The sequence below is a fragment of the Pristiophorus japonicus genome, chromosome 9 (assembly GCF_044704955.1).
Source record: "Pristiophorus japonicus isolate sPriJap1 chromosome 9, sPriJap1.hap1, whole genome shotgun sequence".
NCBI classification, from domain to species: Eukaryota; Metazoa; Chordata; class Chondrichthyes; family Pristiophoridae; genus Pristiophorus; species Pristiophorus japonicus.
In genome coordinates, this window is record NC_091985.1 from 10,862,041 (window position 1) to 10,889,000 (window position 26,960).

At 43.2% G+C, this 26,960-nt stretch overlaps 1 protein-coding gene across 1 annotated transcript in view; it reads left to right on the forward strand.

Annotated features, from left to right (window-relative positions):
- The window catches only part of LOC139272935 (collagen alpha-1(XII) chain-like), a 317,348-nt gene that overhangs the window by 68,975 nt on the left and 221,413 nt on the right, over nucleotides 1-26,960 (forward strand). The window contains exons 13-14 of the mRNA XM_070889065.1: nucleotides 24,660-24,929; nucleotides 26,391-26,657. Coding sequence (XP_070745166.1) covers nucleotides 24,660-24,929; nucleotides 26,391-26,657 — 537 coding nt within the window. The remainder of the gene's footprint in view (nucleotides 1-24,659; nucleotides 24,930-26,390; nucleotides 26,658-26,960) is intronic.

A 26,960-nucleotide genomic window follows, 5' to 3' on the forward strand; every position in this document is an offset into this window, starting at 1 on the left:
TAGGTAAGGAGACCAAAACTATATATAATACTCCCAGTGTGGTCTCACCAGGGCCTTACATAATTGCATGTAAGACATCTTGGGCCGAAATTCAGTTCCCCAAAAAGGCCTCTTACTGCCAAAAGCGGTGGCCAGTTGGCAGAGTCGAGCGGCAGTTAATGTACACAATACTCTAGCTGTGGTTTCACTAGGGCCTATACAATTGCAGTAAGACTACTTTACTCTTATACTCCAATCCTTTTGTAATGAAGGCCAACATACTATTTGCGTTTCTAATTGCTTGCTGTACCTGCATGTTAACTTTCAGTGATTCATGTACAAGGACATCCAGGTCTGTCTGAATACCAACATTTCCCAGTCTCTCACCATTTAAAAAATATTCTGCTTTTCTATTTTTGCTACCAAAAAGTGGATAACTTCACATTTCTCCACATTATGCTCCATCTGGCATGTTCTTAATTAGTGAATTAACTTGTCTTTATCCCCTTGAAGTCTCTTTGCATCCTCTGCACAACTTACTTTCTTTCCCACCTAGCTTTATAACATCAGCAAACTTGACATTACACTCAGTCCCCTCATCTAAGTCATTAATATAGACTGTAAACAACTGGGGCCCAAGCACCGATCCTTGCGGTATCCCACGAGTTTATTCCTACCTGTTTATTCCTACTCTCTGTTTTCTGTCCGTTAGCCAATCCTCAATCCATGCTAATATATTAACCTCCAATCCATGAGCCTTAATTTTGTGTAATAACCTCTTGGTGGCACCTTATCGAATGCTTTTTGAAAATCTAAATACATTACAACCATTGGTTTCCCCCATCTACCCTGCTGGTTACAATTTCAAAAAGCTGTAACAGATTTGTCAAGCATGATTTCCCGTTCATGAATCCGCTTTGACTCTGCCCAATGGTTTTCTAATGTAGGAAATGCAGCAGCCAATTTGCGCACAGCAAGCTCCCACAAATAGCAATGTTAAAATGACCAGAAAAAATGTTTTAGTGATGTTGATTGAGGGATAAACATTGGCCTGGACACCAGGGATAACTCCCCATCCTCTTCTTCAAAATAGCCATTGGGATCTTTTATGTCCACCTGAGAGAGCAGACAGGGCCTCAGTTTAATGTCTTATCTGAAAGTGCAGCACTCCCTCAGTACTGCACTGGGGTATCTGGGGGAAAATATTCATTGTCCAGCTCAAATCCAGGCATGTGACACCATTAACCTGCTCAATTTAATCTCTGGTTAACAGACTTCCTATACAACGAGCAAATTTCATCTCCCGAATTTTGACAAATGTCAAGGAACAGTGGGAGCAGTGAGATACTAAAGGAACAGAAGTAAGACTTGCATTTAAGTAGTTTATTTCAAATCCTTAGGGTGTCCCAAAGCACTTTGCAGTCAATGAAGTACTTTAGCAGTGCAGTCACTGTTGTAATGTAGGAAACACGGTAGCCCATTTGCACACAGCAAGCTCCCACAAACAGCAATAAGTTAAATGACCAGACAATTGGTTGAGGGATGAGTGTTGGGCAGGACTCTGGTGGAACTCTCCTGTTGTTCTTCACAAAGGTGCTGTGGTATCCTTGAACTCTACACGATTAGTCAGACGGGGCCTCAGTTTAACGTCTCATCTGACAGACCACATCCCATGAAACACAGCAGTCCTTCAATAACGCAAAGGTTATACACTGAAGCCCAAGAGTGGAGCTTGACTCCACAACCCCCTAAGTGAGAGAATGCAATATTGAGCGAGGCTGACACTAAGGAACAGACAAAAAAAAGTTATATTCTTCAAGTAAGACTCTGTTCAGAGAACTTTTCTAAATTACGACATTAATGGGATACTTTACAAAGCAGTAGCAATTATATGTTTCCTTTGAAAGGTAAGCTTGGATTACATCTACTTGCCAAAGCTTTCAGACAGATCTGCCTGCAATTTCTGTCGAGAGTCCTGGAGAGATCCCCATTATAATGTGAAATGTGTGTGCGCGCGTGTGTGTGTGTGTCCGTGTGTGAGTCTGTGTGTGTGTGTCCGTGTGTGAGTGTGTGTGTGTGTCTGTGTGTCCATGTGTGAGTGAGTGTGTGTGTGTCCGTGTGTGAGTGTGTGTGTCTGAGTATGTGTGTCCATGTGAGTGTGTGTGTGTGTGTCCCCGTGTGTGAGTGTGTGTGAGTGCGTGTGTCTGTGAGTGCCTGTGTCCGTGTGTGAGTGTGTGTCTGAGTCTGTGCGTGTGTGAGTGTGTGTCCATGTGTGAGTGTGTGTCCGTGTATGAATGTGTGTGTGTGAGTGTGTGTGTGTGCATGTGTGTGAGTGCATGAGTGTATGTGTGCATGTGTGTGAGAGTGTGGGTTTGAGTATGTGTGTATGCGTACCTGAATGTGTGTGTGTCTGGATCCTGGAACTAGGAAAGTCACAAAATCGAGGCACGGCATCTGTGGATCAGGCAGCATGGCTTTGCTGCACTAAAATGAGGCCGGAGGTAAAATAAGAACAAAAGATCATTTTAAAAAAACAAGCTGCATGCTAACCGTCATCACTCAAATGCTATTTTTATGGCGCTTTTCGAGAATGAAATATGTGCTGTGCTGAGAATGCACTCCCAGGGAGCCGTTAAACGCAGCAAAGTATAAACTGCTGTCCTAGAGTTTGAAGATGCTTTAGCAGTTGAAGATGGAGCCAACAGCAGCGGGCGTTATATCACAGGCTGTGTGACCACACATGCCACGTAGTACATTGAATTACACAGGTCGTACAGCACAGAAAGAGGCCATTTGGCCCAACAGGACCATGCGGTGTTTATGCTCCATTTGAGCCTGCTCCCAATCCTCTTCATCTAACCCTCTGCTCATGTGCTTATCTAGCTTACCCTGGGGTTAGTGCTGTGTCGAAAGCCTGTGACACTATTTGGACTAGCTCCTGCCCGTTATGCCAAGTCACTATGAATCCAGTGAACTTTAAACTGTAATAGAAGCAAAACAATAATTGAACTTGAAGAGCATGGTTAAAATTGAATGATCAGCCTTTGGTCGTGTCCTTAACCATCACGTGGCTCAGTGGGTACCAGTCTTGTTTTTGAGTCAGGAAGTTCAAGTCCCAATCCAGAGGCACATAATCCAGGCTGAGGGAATGCTGCACTGTCAGACATGCCATCTTTCAGATGTGATATTAAACCGAGGCCCTGTCTGCCCTCAAGTGGACATAAAAGATCCCACGGTACTAATATGAAGATGAGCAGGGGAGTTATTCTCGTTGTCTGAGCCTGGTCAATTGTTTATGCTCCATACCAACCTCTTTCTACTTCATCTCACCTTATCAGCATATCCTTCTATTCCTTTTTCCTCATGTGTTTATCTAGCTTCCCCTTAAATGCATCTATGATATTCTCCTCAGCCACTCCCTGTGGTAGCGAGTTCCTCATTCTCACCACTCTCTGGGTAAAGAGGTTTCTCCTAAATTCCATATATATACATATAAATAAATATAAAAGCAGCTATTGATAGCAGCACAAGTAGTTTAAATTTCTTTATTAATAACTATTCAATAGTTATTTCTTATGTTCTCAAATAAATGCAGAATATTGTAACATGATTGAAGACATTTAGTTTATTTTACACAGAGGGATGTGAAGCCAGGGATTGCACTACCAGAGTTAATAACTGAAGCAGAGACCATGTCAATATAACATTTAAGAATATGTTAGATAGATGGTTGAAATAAAGGGGGATAAAGGGATATGTGAACGGAGCAGATACACATGATTAGGACTGCTGCTCCGGTGGAGGGTAAACAACACGGGCTGGTTGGGCTGATAGAGCTATTTATGTGTTGTAATTTCTATGTATTTCATGAGCAATAAGTTTGAAATACAAGTTATTTTGCACTGGGATAAAAGCATAACAATGGGCTACAGACTGTAAAGTGCTCCTAACCAGTTCATTTTCAAACCCTCTTGTTTGCAGTACTAAGGGAGTGTTGCACTGTCAGAGGGGTCATCTTTTGGATGAGACATTAAACCGAGGCCCGTCTGCTCTCTCAGGTGGACGTAAAAGATCCCATGCACTATTTGAAGAAGAGCAAGGGAGTTATCCCCAGTGTCCTGGCCAATATTTGTCCTCAATCAACATAACAAAATATTTAGGCGCTATCATATTGCTATCTGTGGGAGCTTGCTGTGCACAAATTGCCTGCAGCGCTTCCTAAATTGCAACAGTGACTACACATTACAAATAAAAGTATTTATTTGGTTGTATAGCTGCCTAGGCCCTAAGCTCTGGAACTCCCTCCCTAAACCTCTCTGCATCTCTACCTCTAGTCCTTCTTTAAGATGCTTCTTAAAACCTACCTCTTTGACCAAGCTCTTGGTCATCTGTTGTAATTTCTTCTTATGTGGCTCGGTATCAAATTTGATCTGTTTTGTCTTATAACACTGCTGTGATGCACCTTGGAACATTTTACTACGTTAAAGGCCCTATATAAATAAAAGTAGTAGTTGTAGTTTTTTGTTGTCCAGTGGTCATGAAAGGCGTGATATAAATGCAAGTCTATTTTTTATAGTTTATTGCTTTGTAAAAATAAATTACTTTTCTGTATCTTTTTGTCCCCTTCATCATTGAAGGCTTTGACTAAGATCAGGATAGGATTCCATGAGCACCATTGTCCTGCGATAATCCAGACAGTGAGTGGCTAGACACAATTCAAGTACGAGAGAGCACCTCCAATCTCAGGAAAAAGCACTTCAATGGCAGCAGTGTGACATTTCCACTTCCCACAACCTGCCATGTGGATTCTCTGAAATTGTCAGTTAGATGCCAAAAGAGAGGCAGGTTTATGCAGTTGGGATACAGCCAGATGGAATTGGGTTGAAAATGATTAAACACGCATAGCAACAACAACTTGCATTTATATAGCATTTTTAACGTACTAAAACATCCCAAGGTGCTTCACAAGAGCATGAGAAAACAAAATTTGACACTGATACACATGAAGAGATATTAGGACAGGCTTTGTCAAAGAAGTAGGTTTTAAGGAGCGTCTTAAAGGAGAAGAGCAAGGTAGAGAGGCAGAGAGGTTTAGGGAGGGAATTCCAGAGCTTAGGACCTAGTCAGCTAACAGCCGCCAATGGTGCAGCGATTAAAATTGGGGATGGGCAAGAGGCTAGTATTGGAGGAGACAAGATATGTCAGAGGGTTATAGGACTGGAGAAGATTACAGAGATAGGGAGGGGCGAAGCCAGGGAGGGATTTGAAAACAAGGATGAGAATTTTTAAATTGAGACATTGCCGGACCAGAAGCCAATGCAGGTCAGCAGGCACAGGGTTCCAATTTTTGGCAGACAGAGGAAGCTTTCATCCCAACGTCTTGGTTGGATGGCAAACCAGCTCATACAGGTCAAAGGGCAGTATGCTAACACATTGCATCACTGAGTCATAGGAATATGAGGAGAATAAGAAGTGATCTCATTGAAACATACTAAATTGTTACAGGGCTTGACAGGATGCAGGATGTTTCCTCTGGCTGGGGAGTCTAGAACCAGGGGTCACAGTCTCAGAAAAAGGGGTCAGCCATTTAGGACTGAGATGAGCAGAAATTTCTTCACTGAGAGGGTGGTGAATCTTTAGAAATGTCTACTCCAGCTTGCTGTGCAGGCTTAGTTGTTGAGTATATTCAAGACAGAGATCGATAAATGTTTGGATATAGAGATAGTGCATGAAAGTGGAGTTGAGGTAGAAGATCAGCCATGATCTTATTGAATAGCAGAGCAGGCTCGAGGAGCCAAATGGCCTGCTCCTAATTCTTACGTTCTTATGTTATGAGACCATTCAGCCCCTCGAGCCCGGCCGATACCTCAATTCCATTTGTTCACTTTTGATCCATATCCCTTCATACCCTTATGCAACAAAGATCTATTGATCTCAGTCCTCAAAATTTGTATCGACCTCAGCATTCATAGCCTTTTGAGGGAGACAGAAGTCCAGATTTCCACTACACTTTTTGTGAAAAAGTGCCTCCTAATTTCACTCCTGAATAACCTGCCTCTGATTTTAAGGTTATGCCCTTGTTCTAGATAAACCAGAGGAAATGGTATATCTACATCTATCTTATTGAATCCCTTTATAATGTTAACACCTTAATTAGATCACCCCCTGAACCACTAAACTCTCCCATCTTAATGTCTGAATTGAGGAACACAGGAAAAAAATGAATTATTATTGGAATGCATGGGTTATTAGCCAGAAATTCGCAGAATAATAATGCTTCTAATATAAATTGATTTTCAAAAATCTTGACTTACTCAGTTAAACTGGTGAAAGATTGGTAAACTCTTTAAAGTCAACTGCCTTAGCCATGGTGGTAGTTGGGGTATTACAATGGGTTCCTGCTTCTGGTCGCTGTCCAGTTACCATTGCCGGAAATTATGAGTTCAAGTCCCACGATAGCAGTTCGATGAATTGAATTCAGTTAAAGAAAAATCTGGACATAAAGAAACTGGTAGCAGTAAAAGTGACCATGAAGCTGTCGAATTGTTGCAATAATCCAACTCACTCACTCATGTTCTTTGGGGAAGGAAGCCCACCATCTTTACCCGGTCTGGGCCTATATGTGACTCCAGTACCATATGGTTGACTCTTGACTGCCTTCTGAAATGGTCTAGAGAGCCTCTCAGTTGCATCAAGCCAGCAACGAGGGATGGCCAATAAATGCTGGCAATGACCCGAGAATGAAGAAAGAATAGAAAATAAATAGCCTGCCGAAACTCAGTATCTAGCCTTAAACAGGATATATGGCAATTTGCATGAGATCTCAGAGGGGCTATCGGGAAAGAAACCTCTGAAACTGTCAACACCATTGGGAGAGAAAGGGAGCACGAGGGAGGAAAATTGGAATTTTAAAAATAATCACTCGGTTAAACAGAACGATTTGTTCAGATGAATTGGATTGAGAGAAATCATTCCACAGAGAGAAGGAAGGAGAATGGGAGGGAGGGAAGGGTTGCTGGGCGTCTACGATTGAAGCTGAAACATGGAAGCACTCTCTGTGTTGTTTCAAAACTGAAATTGAGTCAAGGAGAGTCGATTCTGCAAAGGGTTTTTCTTGTGTTGGCAAAGTGCCGTTGAATGAGGAGGCCAGTATCGAGAATCGCCCTTCTCATTGCAACTGGCGGACCAGAAATAAGACGAGCTTTGACCACTTCCAGCATGTAGCCTCTCAGGATCTCGGCAAGTCCTTGCACATTGTGGAAAGATCACTAAATAGATCCAGCATGGAAAATGGAATGGTTTTCACATTTTTGACTCTTGACTAATAGTAATGATGTAATTCCCCATTTTAACAGCTCAGTTGTAAGAACTTGATAAACCTTGGATAAGTTGAATGCAAGGATTGATGCGGTTTCTTTGGAGACTGTTTTTGCGAGCTTTTAAAAGGAGTGGATGACGCGCAAGTACAATTTTTATGTTGCTGCTGTAATTGCAACTTGATACGGTTGTACAGCGCTCATATTGTTGGACTGGCAATAATCCTAGAGGCCTGGACTAATAATCGAGAGATTACGAGGTCAAATCCCACCAGCGTACTTTGAGAATTTGATTTCAGTTTAAAAAAAAATCTGGCATCTGTAAAAGTGACCATGAACCCAACTGCTTCACTAATATCCTTACCCGGTCTGAATTACATGGGACTCCAGTCCCAAACCAATGTGGATGACTCTTAACTGCCTTCTGAAGTGGCCATCAAGCTTCTTAGTTCAGGGCAAGTAGGGATTGACATTGAATGCTGGCCGTGACACCCACAAACTGAGAATAAGTAAAAAGAAAATGTATTCTCAAATTCTCAAAGTACACTGGTGGAATAAAGTAGTGACACACAATATTGAGACTCCCAACATGCTGTGCCCCAATATGGTCGATGGTGCCTTGACACCTGTGGTTCTCATTCAAAGGCAATGCCCAATCTAGTGGTGGGTGTTTGGGGCAACAAGCAATAATGTTTATCCCACAGCAAGGGAAAACCCGGTGGAAGTGCCACTCCAGAGGCCACTTGTGCAGTTGAAATAATTAATAGTGAAAGGAATAGTGAAGCTGGATATAAATGATGAGCGTAGAACATAAGAACATAAGAAATAGGAGCAGGAATGGGCCATTTGGCCACTCGAGCCTGCTCTGCCTTTTAATAAGATCATGGCTGATCTGATCTTGGCCTCAACTCCACTTCCCTGCCTGCTCCCCATAACCCTTGACTCCCCTATGGTTCAAAAATCTGTTTATTTCCACCTTAAATATATTCAATGACCCAGCCTCCACAGCTCTCTGGGGCAGAGAATTCCAAAGATATACCACCCTCTGAGAGGAGAAATTCCTCCTCATTTCCGTTTAAAATGGGCGATCCCTTATTCTGAAACTGTAGCCCCTAGTTCTAGATTCCCCCATGAGAGGAAACATCCTCTCTGCCTCTACCCTGTCGAGCCCCATCAGAATCTTATATGTTTCAATAAGATCACCTTTCATCCTCTAAACTCCAATGAATATAGGCCCAAACTGCTCAACCTTTCTTCATAAAACAATCCCTTCATCACAGGAATCAACCTCGTGAACCTTCTCTGAACTGTCTCCAATGCAAGTGTATCCCTTCTTAAATAAGGAGACCAAAACTGTTCGCAATACCCCTGGTGTGGTTACACCAATAATCTATACAGTTGTACTTCACTACTTTTATACTCCATCCCCCTTTGCAATAAAGGCCAACATTCCATTTGCCTTCCTAATTGCTAACCTAATTGTACCTGCACGCGAACTTTTTGTGTTTCATGTACAAGGACCCCCAGATCCCTATGTACCGCAGCATTTTGTAGTCTCTCTCCATTTAAATAATAATGTGCTTTTTTATTCTTCCTACCAAAGTGGATAACCTCACATTTTCCCATATTATACTCCATCTGCCAAATTTTTGCCCACTCACTTAACCTATCTATATCCCTTTGCAGATTTTTTTGTGTCCTCCTCACAACTTGCTTTCACACCAATCATCAGCAAATTTGGCTACATTACACGCGGTCCCTTCATCCAAGTCATTAATATAGATTGTAAACTGTTGAGGACCCAGCACCAATCCCTGTGACACCCCACTAGTTAGTTTGCCAATCTGAAAATGATCCATTTATCCCGATGCTCTGTTTTCTGTTAGTTAGCCAATCCTGTATCCATGCTAATATATTACCCTCAACCCCGTGAGCTCTTATCTTGTGCAGTCTCATTTTATGTGGCACCTTATTGAATGCCTTCTGGAAATCCAAATACACCACATCCACTGGTTCCCCTTCATCCACCCTGCTCGTTACATCCTCAAAGAACTCTAGCAAATTTGTCAAACACGATTTCCCTTTCATAAAACCATGCTGACTCTGCTTGATTGTATTATGATTTTCTAAATGTTCTACTAATACTTCCTTAGTAATGGACTCCAGCATTTTCCCAATGACAGATGTTAGGCTAACTAGTCTATAGTTTCCTGTTTTTTGTCTGCCTCCTTTTTAAAATAGGGGCATTACTTTTGCGGTTTTCCAATCTGCTGGGACCGCCCCAGAATCCAGAGAATTTTGGTAGATTACAACCAATGCATCCACTATCGCTGCAGCCACTTCTCTTAAGACCCTAGGACAGAAGGCATCAGGTCCAGAGGACTTGTCTGCCTTTAGTCCCATTATTTTACCTACTACTATTTCATTAGTGATAGTGATTGTATGAAGTTCCTCCCTACCTATAGTCCCTTGATTATCCACAGTTGGGATGTTTTTAGTGTCTTCTACCTTGAAGACCGATACAAAATATTTGTTCAATGTCTCTGCCATTTCCCTGTTCTCCATTAATAATGCCCCAGTCTTATCCTCCAGAGGACCAACATTTAATTTAGCCACTCTTTTCCTTTTTATGTACCTGTAGAAACTCTTACTACCTGTTTTTATATTTCGTGCTAGTTTACTTTCATAATCTATCTTCCCTCTCTTAATCATTTTTTTAGTCGTTCTCTGCTGGCTTTTCAAAAATTCCCAATCCTCTGGCTTCCCACTACTCTTGGCCACATTGTATGCCTTTGTTTTCAATTTGATACCCTCCCTTATTTTCTTAGTTAGCCCTGGATAGTTATCCCTTCTCTTACAGTCTTTCCTTCTCATTGAGATGTATTTTTGTTACGAGTTATGAATTATTCCTTAAATGTATGCCACTGCTCATCAACAGTCCCATTTTTTAGTCTATTTTCCCAGTCCACTTTAGCCAACTTTGCCCTCATACCTTTGTAGTCTCCTTTATTTAAGCTTAGGACCCTGGTTTAAGAACCAATTTTCTCAACCTCCAACTAAATTTGAAATTCAACCATATTATGGTCACTCATGGTCCCAGAGGATCTTTTACTATGAGATCATTTATTAATCCTGCCTTATTACACAGTACTAGATCTAAGATAGCCTGCTCCCTTGTTGTTCCGCAATGTACCGTTCAAGGAAACTATCCTGGATACACTCGATGAACTCCTTTTCAAGGCTACTCTGGCCAATTTGCTTTTTGCTTCTCTTGGTTTTGTTTATGTATTTATAAGCCTAGCTTTGGCAGAAGCTAGGTTTAGGTCTCCTGGTTGTACTCTTTCTCAGGAATGATGTTCGGCACAGTAAGAGATAAGAATAGTGAACGAAACGAAGAAAAAAGTGAAAATTTCAAATATGTTTTTATAGCTGGCTTAATAGCACTGAGTAGCTCAGCTGGTTGAGTACTGGACTGGGATTCAGATGACTTTAAGATGAATAAATGATTTTCCCCAGCTGAGGGTGTGGGCAGAAAGCATGAGATTTGCCATACTGTCACAGGTACTGCCTTTCCACCATCTGAGCTATCAGCAATAGAAAAGATCAGCACTGCCTCATGTTGACTTCTGGGGTGATGAGAGAAATTCAATGCATTTGTGGCTCCTGGGGGGCTCTAACAGGCCGCAAGTGCATTACCGACCGGATGTGGTGCTAACAACGATTACCACGGCATTATGGTTTGTCGCCCCGATCTCATGCGCCCGGAGATAATGACAACATCGTCGTGTGCATAGAAACATAGAAAATAGGTGCAGGAGTAGGCCATTCGGCCCTTCGAGTCTGTACCGCCATTCAATAAGATCATGGCTGATCATTCCTTCAGTACCCCTTTCCTGCTTTCTCTCCATACCCCTTGATCCCCTTAACCGTAAGGGCCATATCTAACTCCCTCTTGAATATATCCAGTGAACTGGCATCAACAACTCTCTGCGGCAGGGAATTCCACAGGTTAACAACTCTCTGAGTGAAGAAGTTTCTCCTCATCTCAGTCCTAAATGGCCTACCCCTTATCCAAAGACTATGTCCCCTGGTTCTGGACTTCCCCAACATCGGGAACATTCTTCCCGCATCTAACCTGTCCAGTCCCGTCAGAATCTTATATGTTTCTATGAGATCCCCTCTCATCCTTTTTAACTCCAGTGTATAAAGGCCCAGTTGATCCAGTCTCTCCTCTGTGTGACAGCCCAGCCATCCCTGGAATCAGTCTGGTGAACCTTCGCTGCACTCCTTCAATAGCAAGAACGTTCTTCCTCAGACTAGGAGACTAAAACTGAACACAATATTCCAGCTGAGGCCTCACTAAGGCCCTGTACAGTGACTGATGAACCATGACACCCAGTTCTTGTTGCACTTCCCCTTTTCCTAGTCTGCCGCCATTCAGATAATATTCTGCCTTCATGTTTTTGTCCCCAAAATGGATAACCTCACACTTATCCACATTATACTGCATCTGCCATGCATTTGCCCACTCACCTAACCTGTCCAAGTCAACCTGCAGCCTCTTAGCGTTCTCCTCACAGCTCACACCACCACCCAGTTTAGTGTCATCTGCAAACTTGGAGATATTATACTCTATTCCTTCATCCAAATCGTTAATGTATATTGTAAAGAGCTGAGGTCCCAGCACTGAGCCCTGCGGCACTCCACTAGTCACTGCCTGCCATTCTGAAAAGGACCCGTTTATCCCGACTCTCTGCTTCCTGTCTGCCAACCAGTTCCCTATCCACGTCAGTATATTACCCCCAATACAATGTGCTTTGATTTTGCACAACAGTCTTTTGTGCGGGTCCTTGTCAAAAGTCTTTTGAAAGTCCAAAAACACCACATCCACTGGTTCTCCCTTGTCCACTCTGCTAGTTACATCCTCAAAAAATTCCAGAAGATTCGTCAGCATGATTTCCCTTTCATAAATCCATGCTGACTTGGTCCGATCCTGTCACTGCTTTCCAAATGCGCTGCTATTTCATCCTTCATAATTGATTCTAACATTTTCCCCACTACTGATGTCAAGCTAACCGGTCTATAATTACCCATTTTTTCTCTCCCTCCTTTTTTAAACAGTCGTGTTACTTAGCTACCCTCCAGTCCATGGGAACAGGTCCAGTGTCGATAGACTGTTGGAAAATGATCACCAATGCATCCACTATTTCTAGGGCCACTTCCTTGAGCACTCTGGGATGCAGACTATCAGGCCCCGGGGATTTATCGGCCTTCAATCCCATCAATTTCCCTAACACAATTTCCCGCCTAATAAGGATGTCCTTCAGTTCCTCCTTCTCACTCGACCCACTGTCCCCTCGTACCTTCGGAAGGTTATTTGTATCTTCCTTCGTGAAGACAGAGCCAAAGTATTTGTTCAATTGGTCTGCCATTTCTTTGTTCCCTATTATAATTTCACCTGAATCCGACTGCAAGGGACCTACGTTTGTCTTTACTAATCTTTTTCTCTTCACATATTTATAGAAGCTTTTGCAGTCAGTTTTTATATTCCCTGCAAGCTTCCTCTCGTACTCTATTTTCCCCCCCTTAATTAAACCCTTAGTCCTCCTCTGTTGAATTCTAGATTTCTCCCAGTCCTCAGGTTTGTTGTTTTTTCCAGCCAATTTATATGCCTCTTCCTTGGCTTTAACACTATCCTTAATTTCCTTTGTTAGCCATGGTTGAGCCACCTTTCCAGTTTTATTTTTACTCCAGACAGGGATGTACATTTGCTGAAGTTCTTCCATGTGATCTTTAAATGTTTGCTATTGCTTATCCACCGTCAACCGTTTGATTATCGTTTGCCAGTCTATTCTAGCCAATTCACACCTCATACCGTTGAAGTTACCTTTCCTTAAGTTCAGGACCCTAGTTTCTGAATTAACTTTGTCACTCTCCATCTTAATAAGGAATTCTACCATATTATGGTCACTCTTCCCCAAGGGGCCTCGCACAACAAGATTGCTAATTAGTCCTTTCTCATTACACATCACCCAGTCTCGGATGGCCAGCTCCCTGGTTGGTTCCTCGACATACTGGTCGAGAAAACCATCCCTAATACACTCCAAGAAATCCTCCTCCACCGCATTGCTACCAGTTAGGTTAGCCCAATCAATGTGTAGATTAAAGTCGCCCTGTTAGCGCCCCAGCCCCAAAATTCACTTTCGTCCACTGCAACAGCGCGGGGGGAAACACCGACAGCTGCGGGGGCCGCGGATCGGGCGGCTGGACGCTACCAGGGTGATGATTAACGGTGAGGTGGTCCCTGGAAATAAACAAAACATCTTACCTTGCTTTTCGTTGTTTTCTTCGTGGGGTTCTAGCCGCGGTCGCTCAGCCCGGCACTCTGCTTAAGTGCCGGGCTGATTGCGCGGCACCCCCACTCCCTGGTGGTTGAGGTAGGTCCCTTTTTAATTTCTTTAAGGGAGGGAACGGTCCCTTGGACGTGCCTCCCAACTGTTACCAAATGGGGCGATAATGAATTTTACCCCTTCTGTCTCTTTCTCTCTCTCACTCACTCTCTCTCTCTTTCTGTCTGTCTTTCTCTCTCTCTCTCTCTCTCTCTCTGTCTCTCTCTCTCTCTCACTATCTCTCAGCTACTTGACACATGGACAAATCTAATTCAACAGATTCACCAGAATGACACAAGGCTTAGAGCATTAAATTATAAGGACAGACTACATAAACTTGGCTTATATTCTCTTGCATTTAGGAGATTGAGGGGTGATCTGCCTGTGATCACTCAAACTCCCAGTTGGGATTATTCTCCTTAGAGCAGAAAAAGGTTAAGTGGAGAATTAAACGAGGTGTTCAAAATTATGAAGGATTTTGCTAAAGTAACTGAGGAGAAACTGCTTCCATGAGTAGGAGGGTCAGTAGGAGGGAGCACACAGATTTCAGATAATTGGCATTAAAAGCAGAGGGCGATGAGGAGAATTTGTTTTTTACGCAGTAAGCTGTTATGATCTGGAAAGCACTGCCTGACTCAGAGATGAGAGTGCTTCCAACTGAGTCACAGCCGACACCATATTAGTGCAACAACTGACTATTGCTTCACCTTTCAAATAATGCAGTTGTTTATTTGGCAATAAAAGTTCTGACTCTGGCCGAAGAGAGGGGAAGTGAGATTACGTGTGGTCCCCTTGACATATTGGTGCTGTGAATGGATATTCCTCTCCACTGCTAATGTAGCACAAGGCAGTCCACACCCGAGGGATGCTGGGCTCAAAGGAGACGTGACCGAAAATATGATAAGCACAAATTTAAGTGTTCATGCAAACTGGGCATGCAAAACTGTTGTCTTTATGCATTTGCCACTTTTCCGTAGTGTATATAAATCTTCTGAAGTTAAAACAATAAATATCTTCTGGTCTTGTCAGAACGGTATGAAGTGTGCAGTCACTGTGTATCATGGCCAGGCTTTGTCAGTTGAAAGCATGCGGCTCAAGTGTGGAAACCAAGAGGGCTTTCCGTCAAAACTCTACAGGAAAGTACCTTGGGGAGCACTTGGTGCTTTAATGAGCTCAGCAGTCAAAATACTTTACCAAAAATACTCAAATTCTGTGAAAGCGCAGACTAACCTTCTTAACAGATGGATTCTCTCATTATCACAATCATTACTGGATGGGGGCTGGCGCGATTGGGAGGGAACAAGTTAATGCATCTTTAAGGGTTAACATATCGGCTGGGAGGTGGGACCCAGTCTCGGAGTTGCCTGTTTGTTTCATTCAGTAACAAATCGTATTTAAGCCTTTTGGCTCTTGCGTGTCAATGTTTTGTTTATTTCCACTGCCCTGATCTCATTTCCTCTTGGCCCCCCATAACACCACCTACCCACAGTTGCCATTCCCACCTCTCCACTGGACAGATGCATTTCCAAGTTAGTTCCTCCTTTAGTCTTCTCGAAGACAACAAGGATCTTGGAGATGGCTTGCATCATAAAATCTGTCCATCCGCGTGCGTGGGTGCAGTGTGCTGACTCACACATGGGTGGCCATTAAGGTCAACACTATTAATCTGCATAACTCCACAAGTAGCAACGTTCATTAAGAACATAAGAAATAGGAGCAGAAGTATGCCATTGGCCCCTTGAGCCTGCTCCGCCATTCAATAAGATCATGGCTGATCTGATCCTGGCCTCAACTCCACTTCCTTGCCCACTCCCCATAATCCTTGACTCCCTTATCCTTCAAAAATCTGTCTATCTCCATCTTAAATTTATTAAATGACCCAGCCTCCACAGCTCTCTGGGGTAGAGAATTCCAAAGATTCACGACCCTCTGAGAGTAGAAATTCTTCCTCATCTCCGTTTTAAATGGGCGACCCCTTATTCTAGATTCCCTCAAGAGAGGAAACATCCTCTCTGCATCCAACTTGCCAAGCCCCCTCAGAATCTTAAACATTTCAATAGATCACCTCTCAGTCTTCTAAACTCCAATGAGTATATTAGTTCCAACTCTTTGCCTAACCACCAACCTGTTTCACCATTTCTCTCATCCTCCACTGAAAGATGTTGACACTTGGGATGCAGATCCATGGGCCTCTTCTTCTGATCCTCTAATCCATTCAGTGGAGCATAAATCTGGTCCTGTCAGAATGTTATGGCGCTGTCTACATCCCATCACAGCACTGGATGAGATCAGTTAAAGGAGCATGGACCAGCGATTAAACTTTTGGATCTTCCTGATTTGCATAGCTCATCCCAAGCTCATTCCAGTGAAAAAGAAGGGCGGTAAGAAAAGGGATAACCAGCCGTGGATAACCAAGGAAATAAAGGAGAGTATCAAATTAAAAACCAATGCATATAAGGCAACCAAGGTTCGTGGGAAACTAGAAGATTGGGAAAATTTTAAACGACAGCAAAGAATGACGAAGAAAGCAATAAAGAAAGGAAAGATAGATTACAAAAGTAAACTTGCGCAAAACATGAAAACAGACAGTAAAAGCTTTTACCGATATATAAAACGGAAAAGAGTGACTAAAGTAAATGTTGGTTCCTTAGAAGATGAGAAGGGGGATTTAATAATGGGAAATGTGGAAATGGCTGAGACCTTAAACAATTATTTTGCTTCGGTCTTCACAGTGGACGACACAAAAACCATGCCAAAAATTTCTGGTCACGGGAATGTGGGAAGGGAGGACTTTGAGACAATCACTATCACTAGGGAGGTAGTGCTGGACAGGTTAATGGGACTCAAGGTAGACAAGTCCCTTGGTCCTGATGAAATATATCCCAGGGTATTAAAAGAGATGGCGGAAGTTATAGCAGATGCATTCGTTATAATCTACCAAAATTCTCTGGACTCTGGGGAGGTTCCTGTGGATTGGAAAGCAGCTAATATAACGCCTCTGTTTAAAAAAGAGGGCAGACAAAAGGCAGGTAACTATAGGCCAGTTAGTTTAACATCTGGAGTGGGGAAAATGCTTGAAGCTATCATTAAGGAAGAAATAGCGGGACATCTAGATAGGAAAAGTGCAATCAAGCAGATGCAACATGGATTCATGAAGGGGAAATCATGTTTAACAAACTTACTGGAATTCTTTGAGGATATAACGAGCATGGTAGATAGAGGTGTACCGTTGGATGTGGTGTATTTAGATTTCCAAAAGGCATTCGATAAGGTGCCATACAAAAGGTTACTGTAGAAGATAAAGGTACGCGGAGTCAGAGGAAATGTATTAGCATGGATCGAGAATTGGCTCAATAACAGAAAGCAGAGATAAATGGGTCCTTTTTGGGTTGGAAATCGGTGGTTAGTGGTGTGCCACAGGGATCGGTGCTGGGACCACAACTGTTTACAATATACATAAATGACCTGGAAGAGGGGACAGAGTGTAGTAGAACAAAATTTGCAGCTAACACAAAGATTATTGGGAAAGCGGGTTGTGTAGAGGACACAGAGAGGCTGCAAAGAGATTTAGATAGGTTAAGCGAATGGGCTAAGGTTTGGCAGATGGAATACAATGTCGGAAAATGTGAGGTCATCCACCTTGGAAAAAAACAGTAAAAGGGAATATTATTTGAATGGGGAGAAATTACAACATGCTGCGGTACAGAGGGACCTGGGGGTCCTTGTGCATGAATCCCAAAAAGTTAGTTTGCAGGTGCAGCAGGTAATCAGGAAGGCGAATGGAATGTTGGCCTTCATTGCGAGAGGGATGGAGTACAAAAGCAGGGAGGTCCTGCTGCAACTGTATAGGGTATTGGTGAGCGCACCTGGAGTACTGCGTGCAGTTTTGGTCACCTTACTTAAGAAAGGATATACTAGCTTTGGAGGGGGTACAGAGACGATTCACTAGGCTGATTCCGGAGATGAGGGGGTTACCTTATGATGATAGATTGAGTAGACTGGGTCTTTACTCGTTGGAGTTCAGAAGGATGAGGGGTGATCTTATAGAAACATTTAAAATAATGAAAGGGATAGACAAGATAGAGGCAGAGAGGTTGTTTCCACTGGTCGGGGAGACTAGAACTAGGGGGCACAGCCTCAAAATACGGGGGAGCTAATTTAAAACCGAGTTGAGAAAGAATTTCTTCTCCCAGAGGGTTGTGAATCTGTAGAATTCTCTGCCCAAGGAAGCAGTTGAGGCTAGCTCATTGAATGTATTCAAATCACAGATAGATAGATTTTTAACCAATAAGGGAATGAAGGGTTACGGGGAGAGGGCGGGTAAGTGGAGCTGAGTCCACGGCCAGATCAGCCATGATCTTTTTGAATGGCGGAGCAGGCTCGAGGGGCTAGATGGCCTACTTCTGTTCCTAATTCTTATGTTCTTATGTTCAACACCAAATGCTGCAGTTCCCCAATGATTCAACAGGAATCTCAACTGAAATATAATTAATGGCTGTCATTACTCAGGACATAGCTGAGGTTCTTAGGCACATACAGCGCAGAAGGAGGCCATTTGGCCTATCGTGCTTGTGCCGGCTCTTTGAAAGAGATATCTAATTAGTCCCACTCCCCCCTGCTCTTTCTCTATAGCCCTGAAATGTTTTTCTTTTCAAATGTTTATCCAATTTTTTGAAAGTTACTTTTGAATCTGCATCCATCGTCCTTTCAGGCAGTGCATTCCAACTCGCCGTGCAAAAATAAAATTCTTCTCATCTCCCCTCTGGTTTTGATGCCATTTATCTTAATCTGTGTCCTCTGGTTATTGACCCTCCTGCCAGTGGAAACAGTTTCTCCCTATCCACTCTATCAAAACACTTCATAATTTTGAACACCTTAATTAAATCTTCCCTTAACACTGTCTATTCTAAGGAGCAGCGATCTTGAATGATCACAGGTAGATCACCTTTCAATCACTTAAACTCAAGGGAATACAAGCCAATTCCAGCTTCTCCAGTCTCTCCACATAAATTAAGATCTTCATCGCTGGTACCATTCTTGTAAATCTCCTCTGCACCCTCTCTAAGGACTTGACATCCTGTTAATGTGTGGTGCCCAGAATTGGGCACAGTACTCCAACTGAGGCCTAACCAGTGATTTACAAAAAGAATTAGCACAGCAACAATCTCTTCAAATGGAATTAGTTTGATGAAGTACTGTGGTATTTTCTGCTGTGATAAGGTGCTCTGTTTAAATATAGGTATATACTCTTCAGTAAAATGTAAAGAAAATACAACTTCTGTCTCAGCAACTGAGACAAAGCATGTTTATATCACCACCAAAAGTAAAAGAGCAAAGCCTTATAAGACTTGGCTCTTTTGTCAAATAAATCAAAAAATCAGCTACTAGCTCATTTTTGAGCAACGTCCCAGAACGTTATTAAAAAATTAGTTTACCTCCCACAATTTTTTGCCTCCCTTCTTGGCTCAAGCGTAGGGTTTGGCAGAGACAAAAATTGCGTTTTAAACTTAATACAGATTGTGCATAATCAAAATAGATATGAAACATTGCACAGAAGTGTGTTGTTCATCAATTTCAACCAGAGTCTAAGGCACGTTGCTGACATTTAATAGCTGAAAGTAGCACGTAGAACCCTTGACTTGGAGTCAGAGGGAGGTGGTTGCATTGTGGGATTTCAGTCTGGCGCACTCATTTTTAAAAATATAATTTTGGTTTCCATCTGGATGTTATATTAAACTGGCTCCTATGTCTGGGGCTCACTGGGACCATCTTAAACATCTGCACAGATACCTCATAAATATTCGCAGATTGGTACTTGCAAATAAGAGAGATACATGAGGCGCGGAGAGATGAACATATTTGAACCGCTGGGGTTGGGGGGGGGCAGGGGTCAATTGGACACAGAGAAATTAAGATGATATTTCTTATGCGAGACTACAATTGGACCATTGCGGGTGTCCCGTGAAACTGGCGTTGACACCTGCTCGCGCCAGCCTCGCAATAACTTCCCCCGCATCATCGCCGGTTGTGCGGCGCCCTGGGTGGTACCCGCAATTTCCCGGGAGCTGGTAGCGCCGCCCCAGGCAAAAAGTGTCTTGCGTCTTTGAAAAAGAGTCAATATCGTTCCCTAAAAGTCTTATTATTCAGGACACGAACCTTTCCATTTTCACTGGAAAAAGCTTTTCTGTTTTTCTGTTGTAGCACAGAATGCTTTGCCATAGGGATTGGTTGAGTTAGAGAAGATTGCATCTTTGAGGGGAAATTGGTTAAGTATTTGTCGAAGAGGAAGCCACAGGACTATGGGGAGAGAACAGGGCTCTGAGATTAGTTTTGGAATGCTCTAGTGAAGAACTGCTACAGACATGATGGGCCAAATGGCCTCCTTCTGTACTGTGAGATTCCATTGTTTTACAGATCATTTCTTATTGCTGCACACACCAGTTACTTTGAAGAAGCTCTTTGGTTGACTTGACGTCAATTTTCCAGGAAAACAACCGAACTATCTCCCAATCCTACCATTCACAGCCTTACCTCAAGGGCAGCACCTTCAATAGTGTGGCACTCCAGTACTACACAGCCTAGAAGATGCATTCAAAGCTCTGGAGTGGGACTATAAACCCAGAGGTAATAGTGCTACTAACTGAGCCTGGTGACATGCAAATGAGCACACTCAGACAAACACACAGAGGCGTGTGTGTATCTGCACAGTGAGTAAATCTTGACTTTGAGTGTAAAAGCGGACAGTAGCGAATCAGCAGCCCATTTTACACCGCTCCCGATTGTGAATTGCATTGAAGTCCATGGATTGGGAGCGAGGCAAAACAGGCTGCTGATTCACTATTGCCCATTTTTACACTATCGCACGAGTCCAAATTACCCCCCTCCCCGCACACACCAACATAAACACATTCACACTTTTTGCTAAACATCTTTAAGAAGGAACACTGTAAGTCACATCCCAACTTGGAAGTCTCGTCGTTCCTTCATAGTCGTTGCGTCAAAATCCTGGAACCCCCCTCCCTAACAGCAGGACTGGGGGAGTATCTTCACCACAAAGACTCAAGCTGTTCAAGAAGGTGGCTCACCATCAAGGGCAATTAGGGACGGGCAATAAATGTTGGCCTTGCCAGCGGCGCCCAGATCCCATGAACGAATATAAAAAAAAGGATGAATGATTAGAAATAGGATTTGCACACTTAAGGATAATTACAGATAGAGGGGCAAAATTGGAAAACACTGGTTCCTGAGCTGTTGGGAAGGCTGAAATCACGACCAAAGAAGGCAAACAGTCAGGAATGAGTAATGTACCATGTAAAATTGGATGGGCATTGTTTAGTGCTGCTTGGCGCTGTGAGGTAGAAGGACTGCAGAAGCTCTCCTTGGAGATTAAACAGGTTGGGTAGAGTCCACAATAGAACAAGCTGTATATGGAAGCAACAGAATTATTGGACAGCAAAGCCCTTTCTTGTTCCATATTTTCTTCTTGCTCTTTTGCTCACACACATGCAAACGTGATCCAACTGCTACCTTCAGGGAAAAACATGCTTTACTTCTCACACACTAAAAAATAAAAATTAATCCTTCTGGACCAAATAATCACTTTGTCAAAATACTACAAAATGCACAAAGACAGTTTGCCTGAGCAAGATAATTTCAGCTTCCACCATCCTTTCAGGCAGTGTGTTCCAGATCATAACAACTCGCTGAGTAAAAACATTTCTTCTCATCTCCCCGTAGTTCTTTTGACAAATACCTTAAATCTGTGTCCTCTGGTTACCAACCCTGCTACTGGAAAGTTTCTCCCTATCTATTCTATAAAAACCCCTCATAATTTTGAACACCTCCAGCGACTTGGGAATTAAAAAAAATACTTATTGGGCCGTGGGCATTGCTGGTCAGGCCAGCATTTATTGCCCATTCCTAGTTGCCCTTGAAAAGGTGTTGGCAAGCCTTTTTCTTGAACCGCTGCAGTCAGTGTGATGACGTTAGGTAGGGAGCTCCAGGATTATGACCCAATGAATGGAGCAATCACACAAACAAGGCTGAAGTAAATGCTTTAAAGATATATCTGAGGAGTAATTTTTATAAATATTGTTTCTCAAGCAGTGGAATAGTTTTTTTCTCATAAGCCCAAAAATCACATGGTTTCAGATCTGCTAGTCATTTGAATCTGGCTTTATGTTCCGTGGTCATTTTCCAACATTCTATAGACTCTGGATCAGTTCCTATGGTAATATAACACCACTTTTTAAAAAAAGGAGAGAGAGAGAAAACAGGTAATTATAGACCAGTTAGCCTGACATCGGTAGTGGAGAAAATGTTGGAATCAATTATTAAAGATGAAATAGCAGCGCATTTGGAAAGCAGTGACAGGATCGGTCCAAGTCAGCATGGATTTATGAAAGGGGAATCATGCCTGACAAATCTTCTAGAATTTTTTGAGGATGTAACTAGTAGAGTGGACAAGGGAGAACCAGTGGATGTGGTGTATTTGGACTTTCAAAAGGCTTTTGACAAGGTCCCACACAAGAGATTAGTGTGCAAAATTAAAGCACATGGTATTGGGGGTAATGTATTAATGTATTGATGTGGATAGAGAACTGGTTGGCAGACAGGAAGCAAAGAGTCAGAATAAACGGGTCCTTTTCAGAATGGCAGGCAGTGACTAGTGGGGTACCACAAGGTTCAGTGCTGGTACCCCAGCTATTTACAATATACATTAATGATTTAGACGAAGGAATTTAATGTAATATCTCCAAGTTTGCAGATGACACTAAGCTGGGTGGCAGTGTGAGCTGTGAGGAGGATGCTAAGAGGCTACAGGGTGAGTTGGACTTGTTAGGTGAGTGGGCAAATGCATGGCAGATGTAGTATAATGTAGATAAATGTGAGGTTATCCACTTTGGTGGCAAAAACAGGAAGGCAGAATATTATCTGAATAATAATAACTGGTGACAGATTAGGAAAAGGGGAGGTGCAACGAGACCTGGGTGTCATGGTACATCAGTCATTGAAAGTTGGCATGCAGGTACAGCAGGTGGTGAAGAAGGCAAATGGCATGTTGGCCTTCATAGCGAGAGGATTTGAGTATAGGAGCAGGAAGGTCTTACTGCAGTTGTACAGGGCCTTGGTGAGGTCACACCTTGAATATTGTGTACAGTTTTGTTCTCCTAATATGAGGAAGGACATTCTTGCTATTGAGGGAGTGCAGTGAAGGTTCACCAGACTGATTCCCGGGATAGCAGGACTGACATATGAAGAAAGACTGAAACGACTAGGCTTATATTCACCGGAATTTAGAAGAATGAGAGGGGATCTCATAGAAACATATAAAACTCTGACAGGATTGGACAATTTAGCTGCAGGAAGAATGTTCCCGATGTTGGGGAAGTCCAGAACCAGGTGTTACAGTCTAAGGATAAGGGGTAAGCCATTTAGGACTGAGATGAAGAAAAACTTCTTCACTCAGAGAAGTGGACCTGTGGAATTCTCTACCACAGAAAGTTGTTGAGGCCAGTTCGTTAAATATATTCAAAAGTGAGTTGGATGTGGTCCTTACGGCTAAAGGGATCAAGGGGTATGGAGAGAAAGCAGGAATGGTGTACTGAAGTTGCATGATCAGATCATATTGAATGGTGGTGCAGGCTCGAAGGGCTGAATGACCTACTCCTGCACCTATTTTCTATGTTTCTATGTTGTTGCTTCTTAACTGGAGTGTTGAGTGGAGTAAATAAAGGGAAGTGGGATTGGAAAAGCTGACAGTTCGAGCACAGAAGGACGGGGGTTTGGAACAGTTGAGTGTTCGGGTACAGAAGGTCCGGGTTTGGAACAGTTGAGTGTTTGGGTACAGAAGGACGGGATTAGAAACAGTTGAGTGTTCGGGTACAGAAGGATGGGGGATTGGAACAGTTGAATGTTTGGGTACAGAAGGGAAGGGGTTAGAAATAGTTGAATGTTCGGGTACAGAAGGGAAGGGGCTAGGAATAGTTGCGTGTTCGGGTACAGAAGGGAAGGGATTAGAAATAGTTGAGTGTTTGGGTACAGAAGGGAAGGGGCTAGGAATAGTTGAATGTTCGGGTACAGAAGGATGGGGGATTGGAACAGTTGAGTGTTCGGGTACAGAAGGGAAGGGGTTTGGAATAGTTGAATGTTCGGGTACAGAAGGGAAGGGGTTAGGAATAGTTGAGTGTTCGGGTACAGAAGGACGGGGGATTGGAACAGTTGAGTGTTCGGGTACAGAAGGGAAGGGGTTAGGAATAGTTGAGTGTTCGGGTACAGAAGGACGGGGGATTGGAACAGTTGAGTGTTCGGGTACAAAAGGGAAGGGGTTAGGAATAGTTGAGTGTTCGGGTACAGAAGGACGGGGGATTGGAACAGTTGAATGTTCAGGTACAGAAGGGAAGGGGCTAGGAATAGTTGAATGTTCGGGTACAGAAGGGAAGGGGCTAGGAATAGTTGAATGTTCGGGTACAGAAGGGAAGGGGTTAGGAATAGTTGAATGTTCGGGTACAGAAGGGAAGGGCTTAGGAGTGGTTGAATGTTCGGTTACAGAAAAAAAAATGGTCAGGAATTTCGATCGAGAAGGTAATGATATTTGGAAATGCTTCCATTTGTTCAGGTGCAGAAGGGAAGAGCGTTAGCGGGGTTGGAAAAGCTGACATCATGCTGTTAGCTTGAGTTCAGTGGAATGATACCTCCTGCCAACTGATTACAGAGCACCATTATGTGATGTCAGTCACGGGGAAGTAACTTGAACTGTGCTTTGTGTAGTGAGCAGCCTCCAAGAAAATGAAAAGAACACAGAATAAAACAAATGGGGAAGAACGTAGAAGGTTTCAAAAAAAATACCTGTGCATTTGAATTCATCCAGCAAAGTATGAGCTAGTGAAAGAATTACCACAGCTGAAACATCTTGCCCTCAATACAAAAATGATCAATCTAAAGCTCACCTTGCACCAATCTATTTATTTCCCAGAACGTGGTTCTGCTCGTAACCTTGTGACAGAAAACGTCACGCCGACCACAATCGATGCCTCATGGACATCGGCTCCAGGCAATGTGCACAACTATCGTGTCGCCTGGAAGTCTCTCATTGACGACGATAGTGGAGAGAAGTGGGTTCCCGGATACACCACGTACACAACACTGGAGAATCTGCAGCCAGAAACCAGATACCAGATCATGGTCTATGCTGCATATGGCAGTGGTGAAGGAGATGCGCTCGAGGGAGAAGAAATCACTGATGGTACAGTAAATCTTGCCAAGAGCAGAATTCCCACATTCTATTCCACAAAGTGTACTAACCGTATCAGTCAATTAATGGTTCTTGTACTGTCCTGTAAATATACCATTTTTGAAGTCCATTGTCCAATAAGCCACCAAGGTATTCAAATTTGAATTTAATGAGAAAAATTACCCAGATTTTCACGTTAATAACGTAAGAAATAGGAGCAGGAGTAGCCATTGGCCCCTTTAGCCTGCTCCGCCATTTAATAAGACCATGGCTGATCTGACCTTGGGCTCAGCTCCACTTCCCCACCCGTGCCCCATAACCTTTCACTCCCTTATCATTCAAAAATCTGTCTATTTCTACCTTAAATACATTCAATGACCCAGACTCCACAGCTTTCTGGGGCAGAGAATTCCATAGATTTACGACCCTCTGAGAGAAGAAATTTCTCCTCATCTCTATTCTAAATGGGAAACCCTTTATTCTGAAACTATCCCCCTAGTTCTAGATTCCCCCATGAGGAGAAACATCCTCTCTAACCTATCGAGCCCCCTCAGTATCTTATATGTTTCAATAAGATCACAGCCCATTCTTCTAAATTCCAGTGAGTATAGGCCCAACCTGCTCAACTTTTCTTCATAAGTCAACCCCTTCATCATGTTCCCTCATCATTTTTCTCCCCTTCGCTCGTGAAGTGTTGACTGCTTTCTGGTGCTCTGTTCCATAGACACCGGTCACTCTTCAGGAATTTACACAAGTGGGCAATGTTCAGGCGCGATCTTGATGGTGCCTTTGCAGTCACGAGTGATATCACAGCCAGCCCTCATGTGTCATAATGCACACGTGTGCTTTCCAGCAGGGGGATTACTAACGAGCAATCAGGAGTGAGATTCCGGGATTGATTTTCTCTGCCCTAATCCAGGTTGCCCTGAGATCAGTTGACTCCCAACTGGCTAAGATTAGCCAACTCAGGACTGACCAGTTATCAATATTAGAACTTTTCCAACGAGTATGGCTTCTCTATATTTAGTACTTAACTGGATCTACGTGCTGAGCAGTTGGGAGCAGTTCCATGTAACTTCAACAGAGTGAGGTAGATCTGGACTTTGTACAATTGTGTAAAGCGGGTGATAGCGAGTTGGCAGTCGGTTTTACATCTATCCCGATTTTTATTGCCATTGAGGTCAACAGAGGCCTGGTCTGCTGTCTCAGGTGGATGTTAAAGATTCCATGGCACTTATTTTGAAGAAGAGCAGGGGAGTTCTTGTGGGTGTCCTGGCCAATATTTATCTCTCAACCAGTGACACTGGACTAGATTATTTGGTCATTTATGTCATTGCCATTTGTGGGAGCTTGCTGTGTGCAATATCGCTGCTGCTTTTCCCTGCATTACAACAGTGACTATGCTTCGAAAGTACTTCGAAGCGATTTGTCAAGAATGCAACTACAATATTTTTCTCTTCTGCTGTTGAACAGCTACACCGGAGGCCAAGATTGTGACCGTCTCAGAGGAAACAGTCTCCACTCTCCGCGTGAAGTGGCAGCCCGCTCCGGGGAACGTTGTGAACTACAAACTCACTTACCGGCCCAGCGCTGGGGGCCGCTCCATCGCCACCAAGGTCCCACCTCACCTTACCACCACCGTCCTAAGACGGCTCAATCCACAAACATCATACGATGTCTCCGTGATTCCGATGTACAAAAAAGGAGAAGGAAAATTAAGATCGGGACAAGGAACTACAGGTGAGGCCGTGGTACCTGTTCCACCTGCGTTGGGATTGAGAGGATTTCTTCATAGATGGTCCCTATCAGTGGGCATATGGGGCTGAGTTCTTCGAATTTATATTCACTAAGTGGGCTAAAAATTCGGTACCACCCCATTTGGGGATGGTAACACTCGCAAAGTGTGAGACTTTGCGCCAGGCGCAGAAGTCTCCCCTATCGCGAGAAATTGGGGTTATTCCCTTTCTACAAAAGTTTCTATAGATATGTAAAGTGAAAAAGGTTAGTAAACACAAACGTAGTCAGAATCAGGGGAAGTCATAA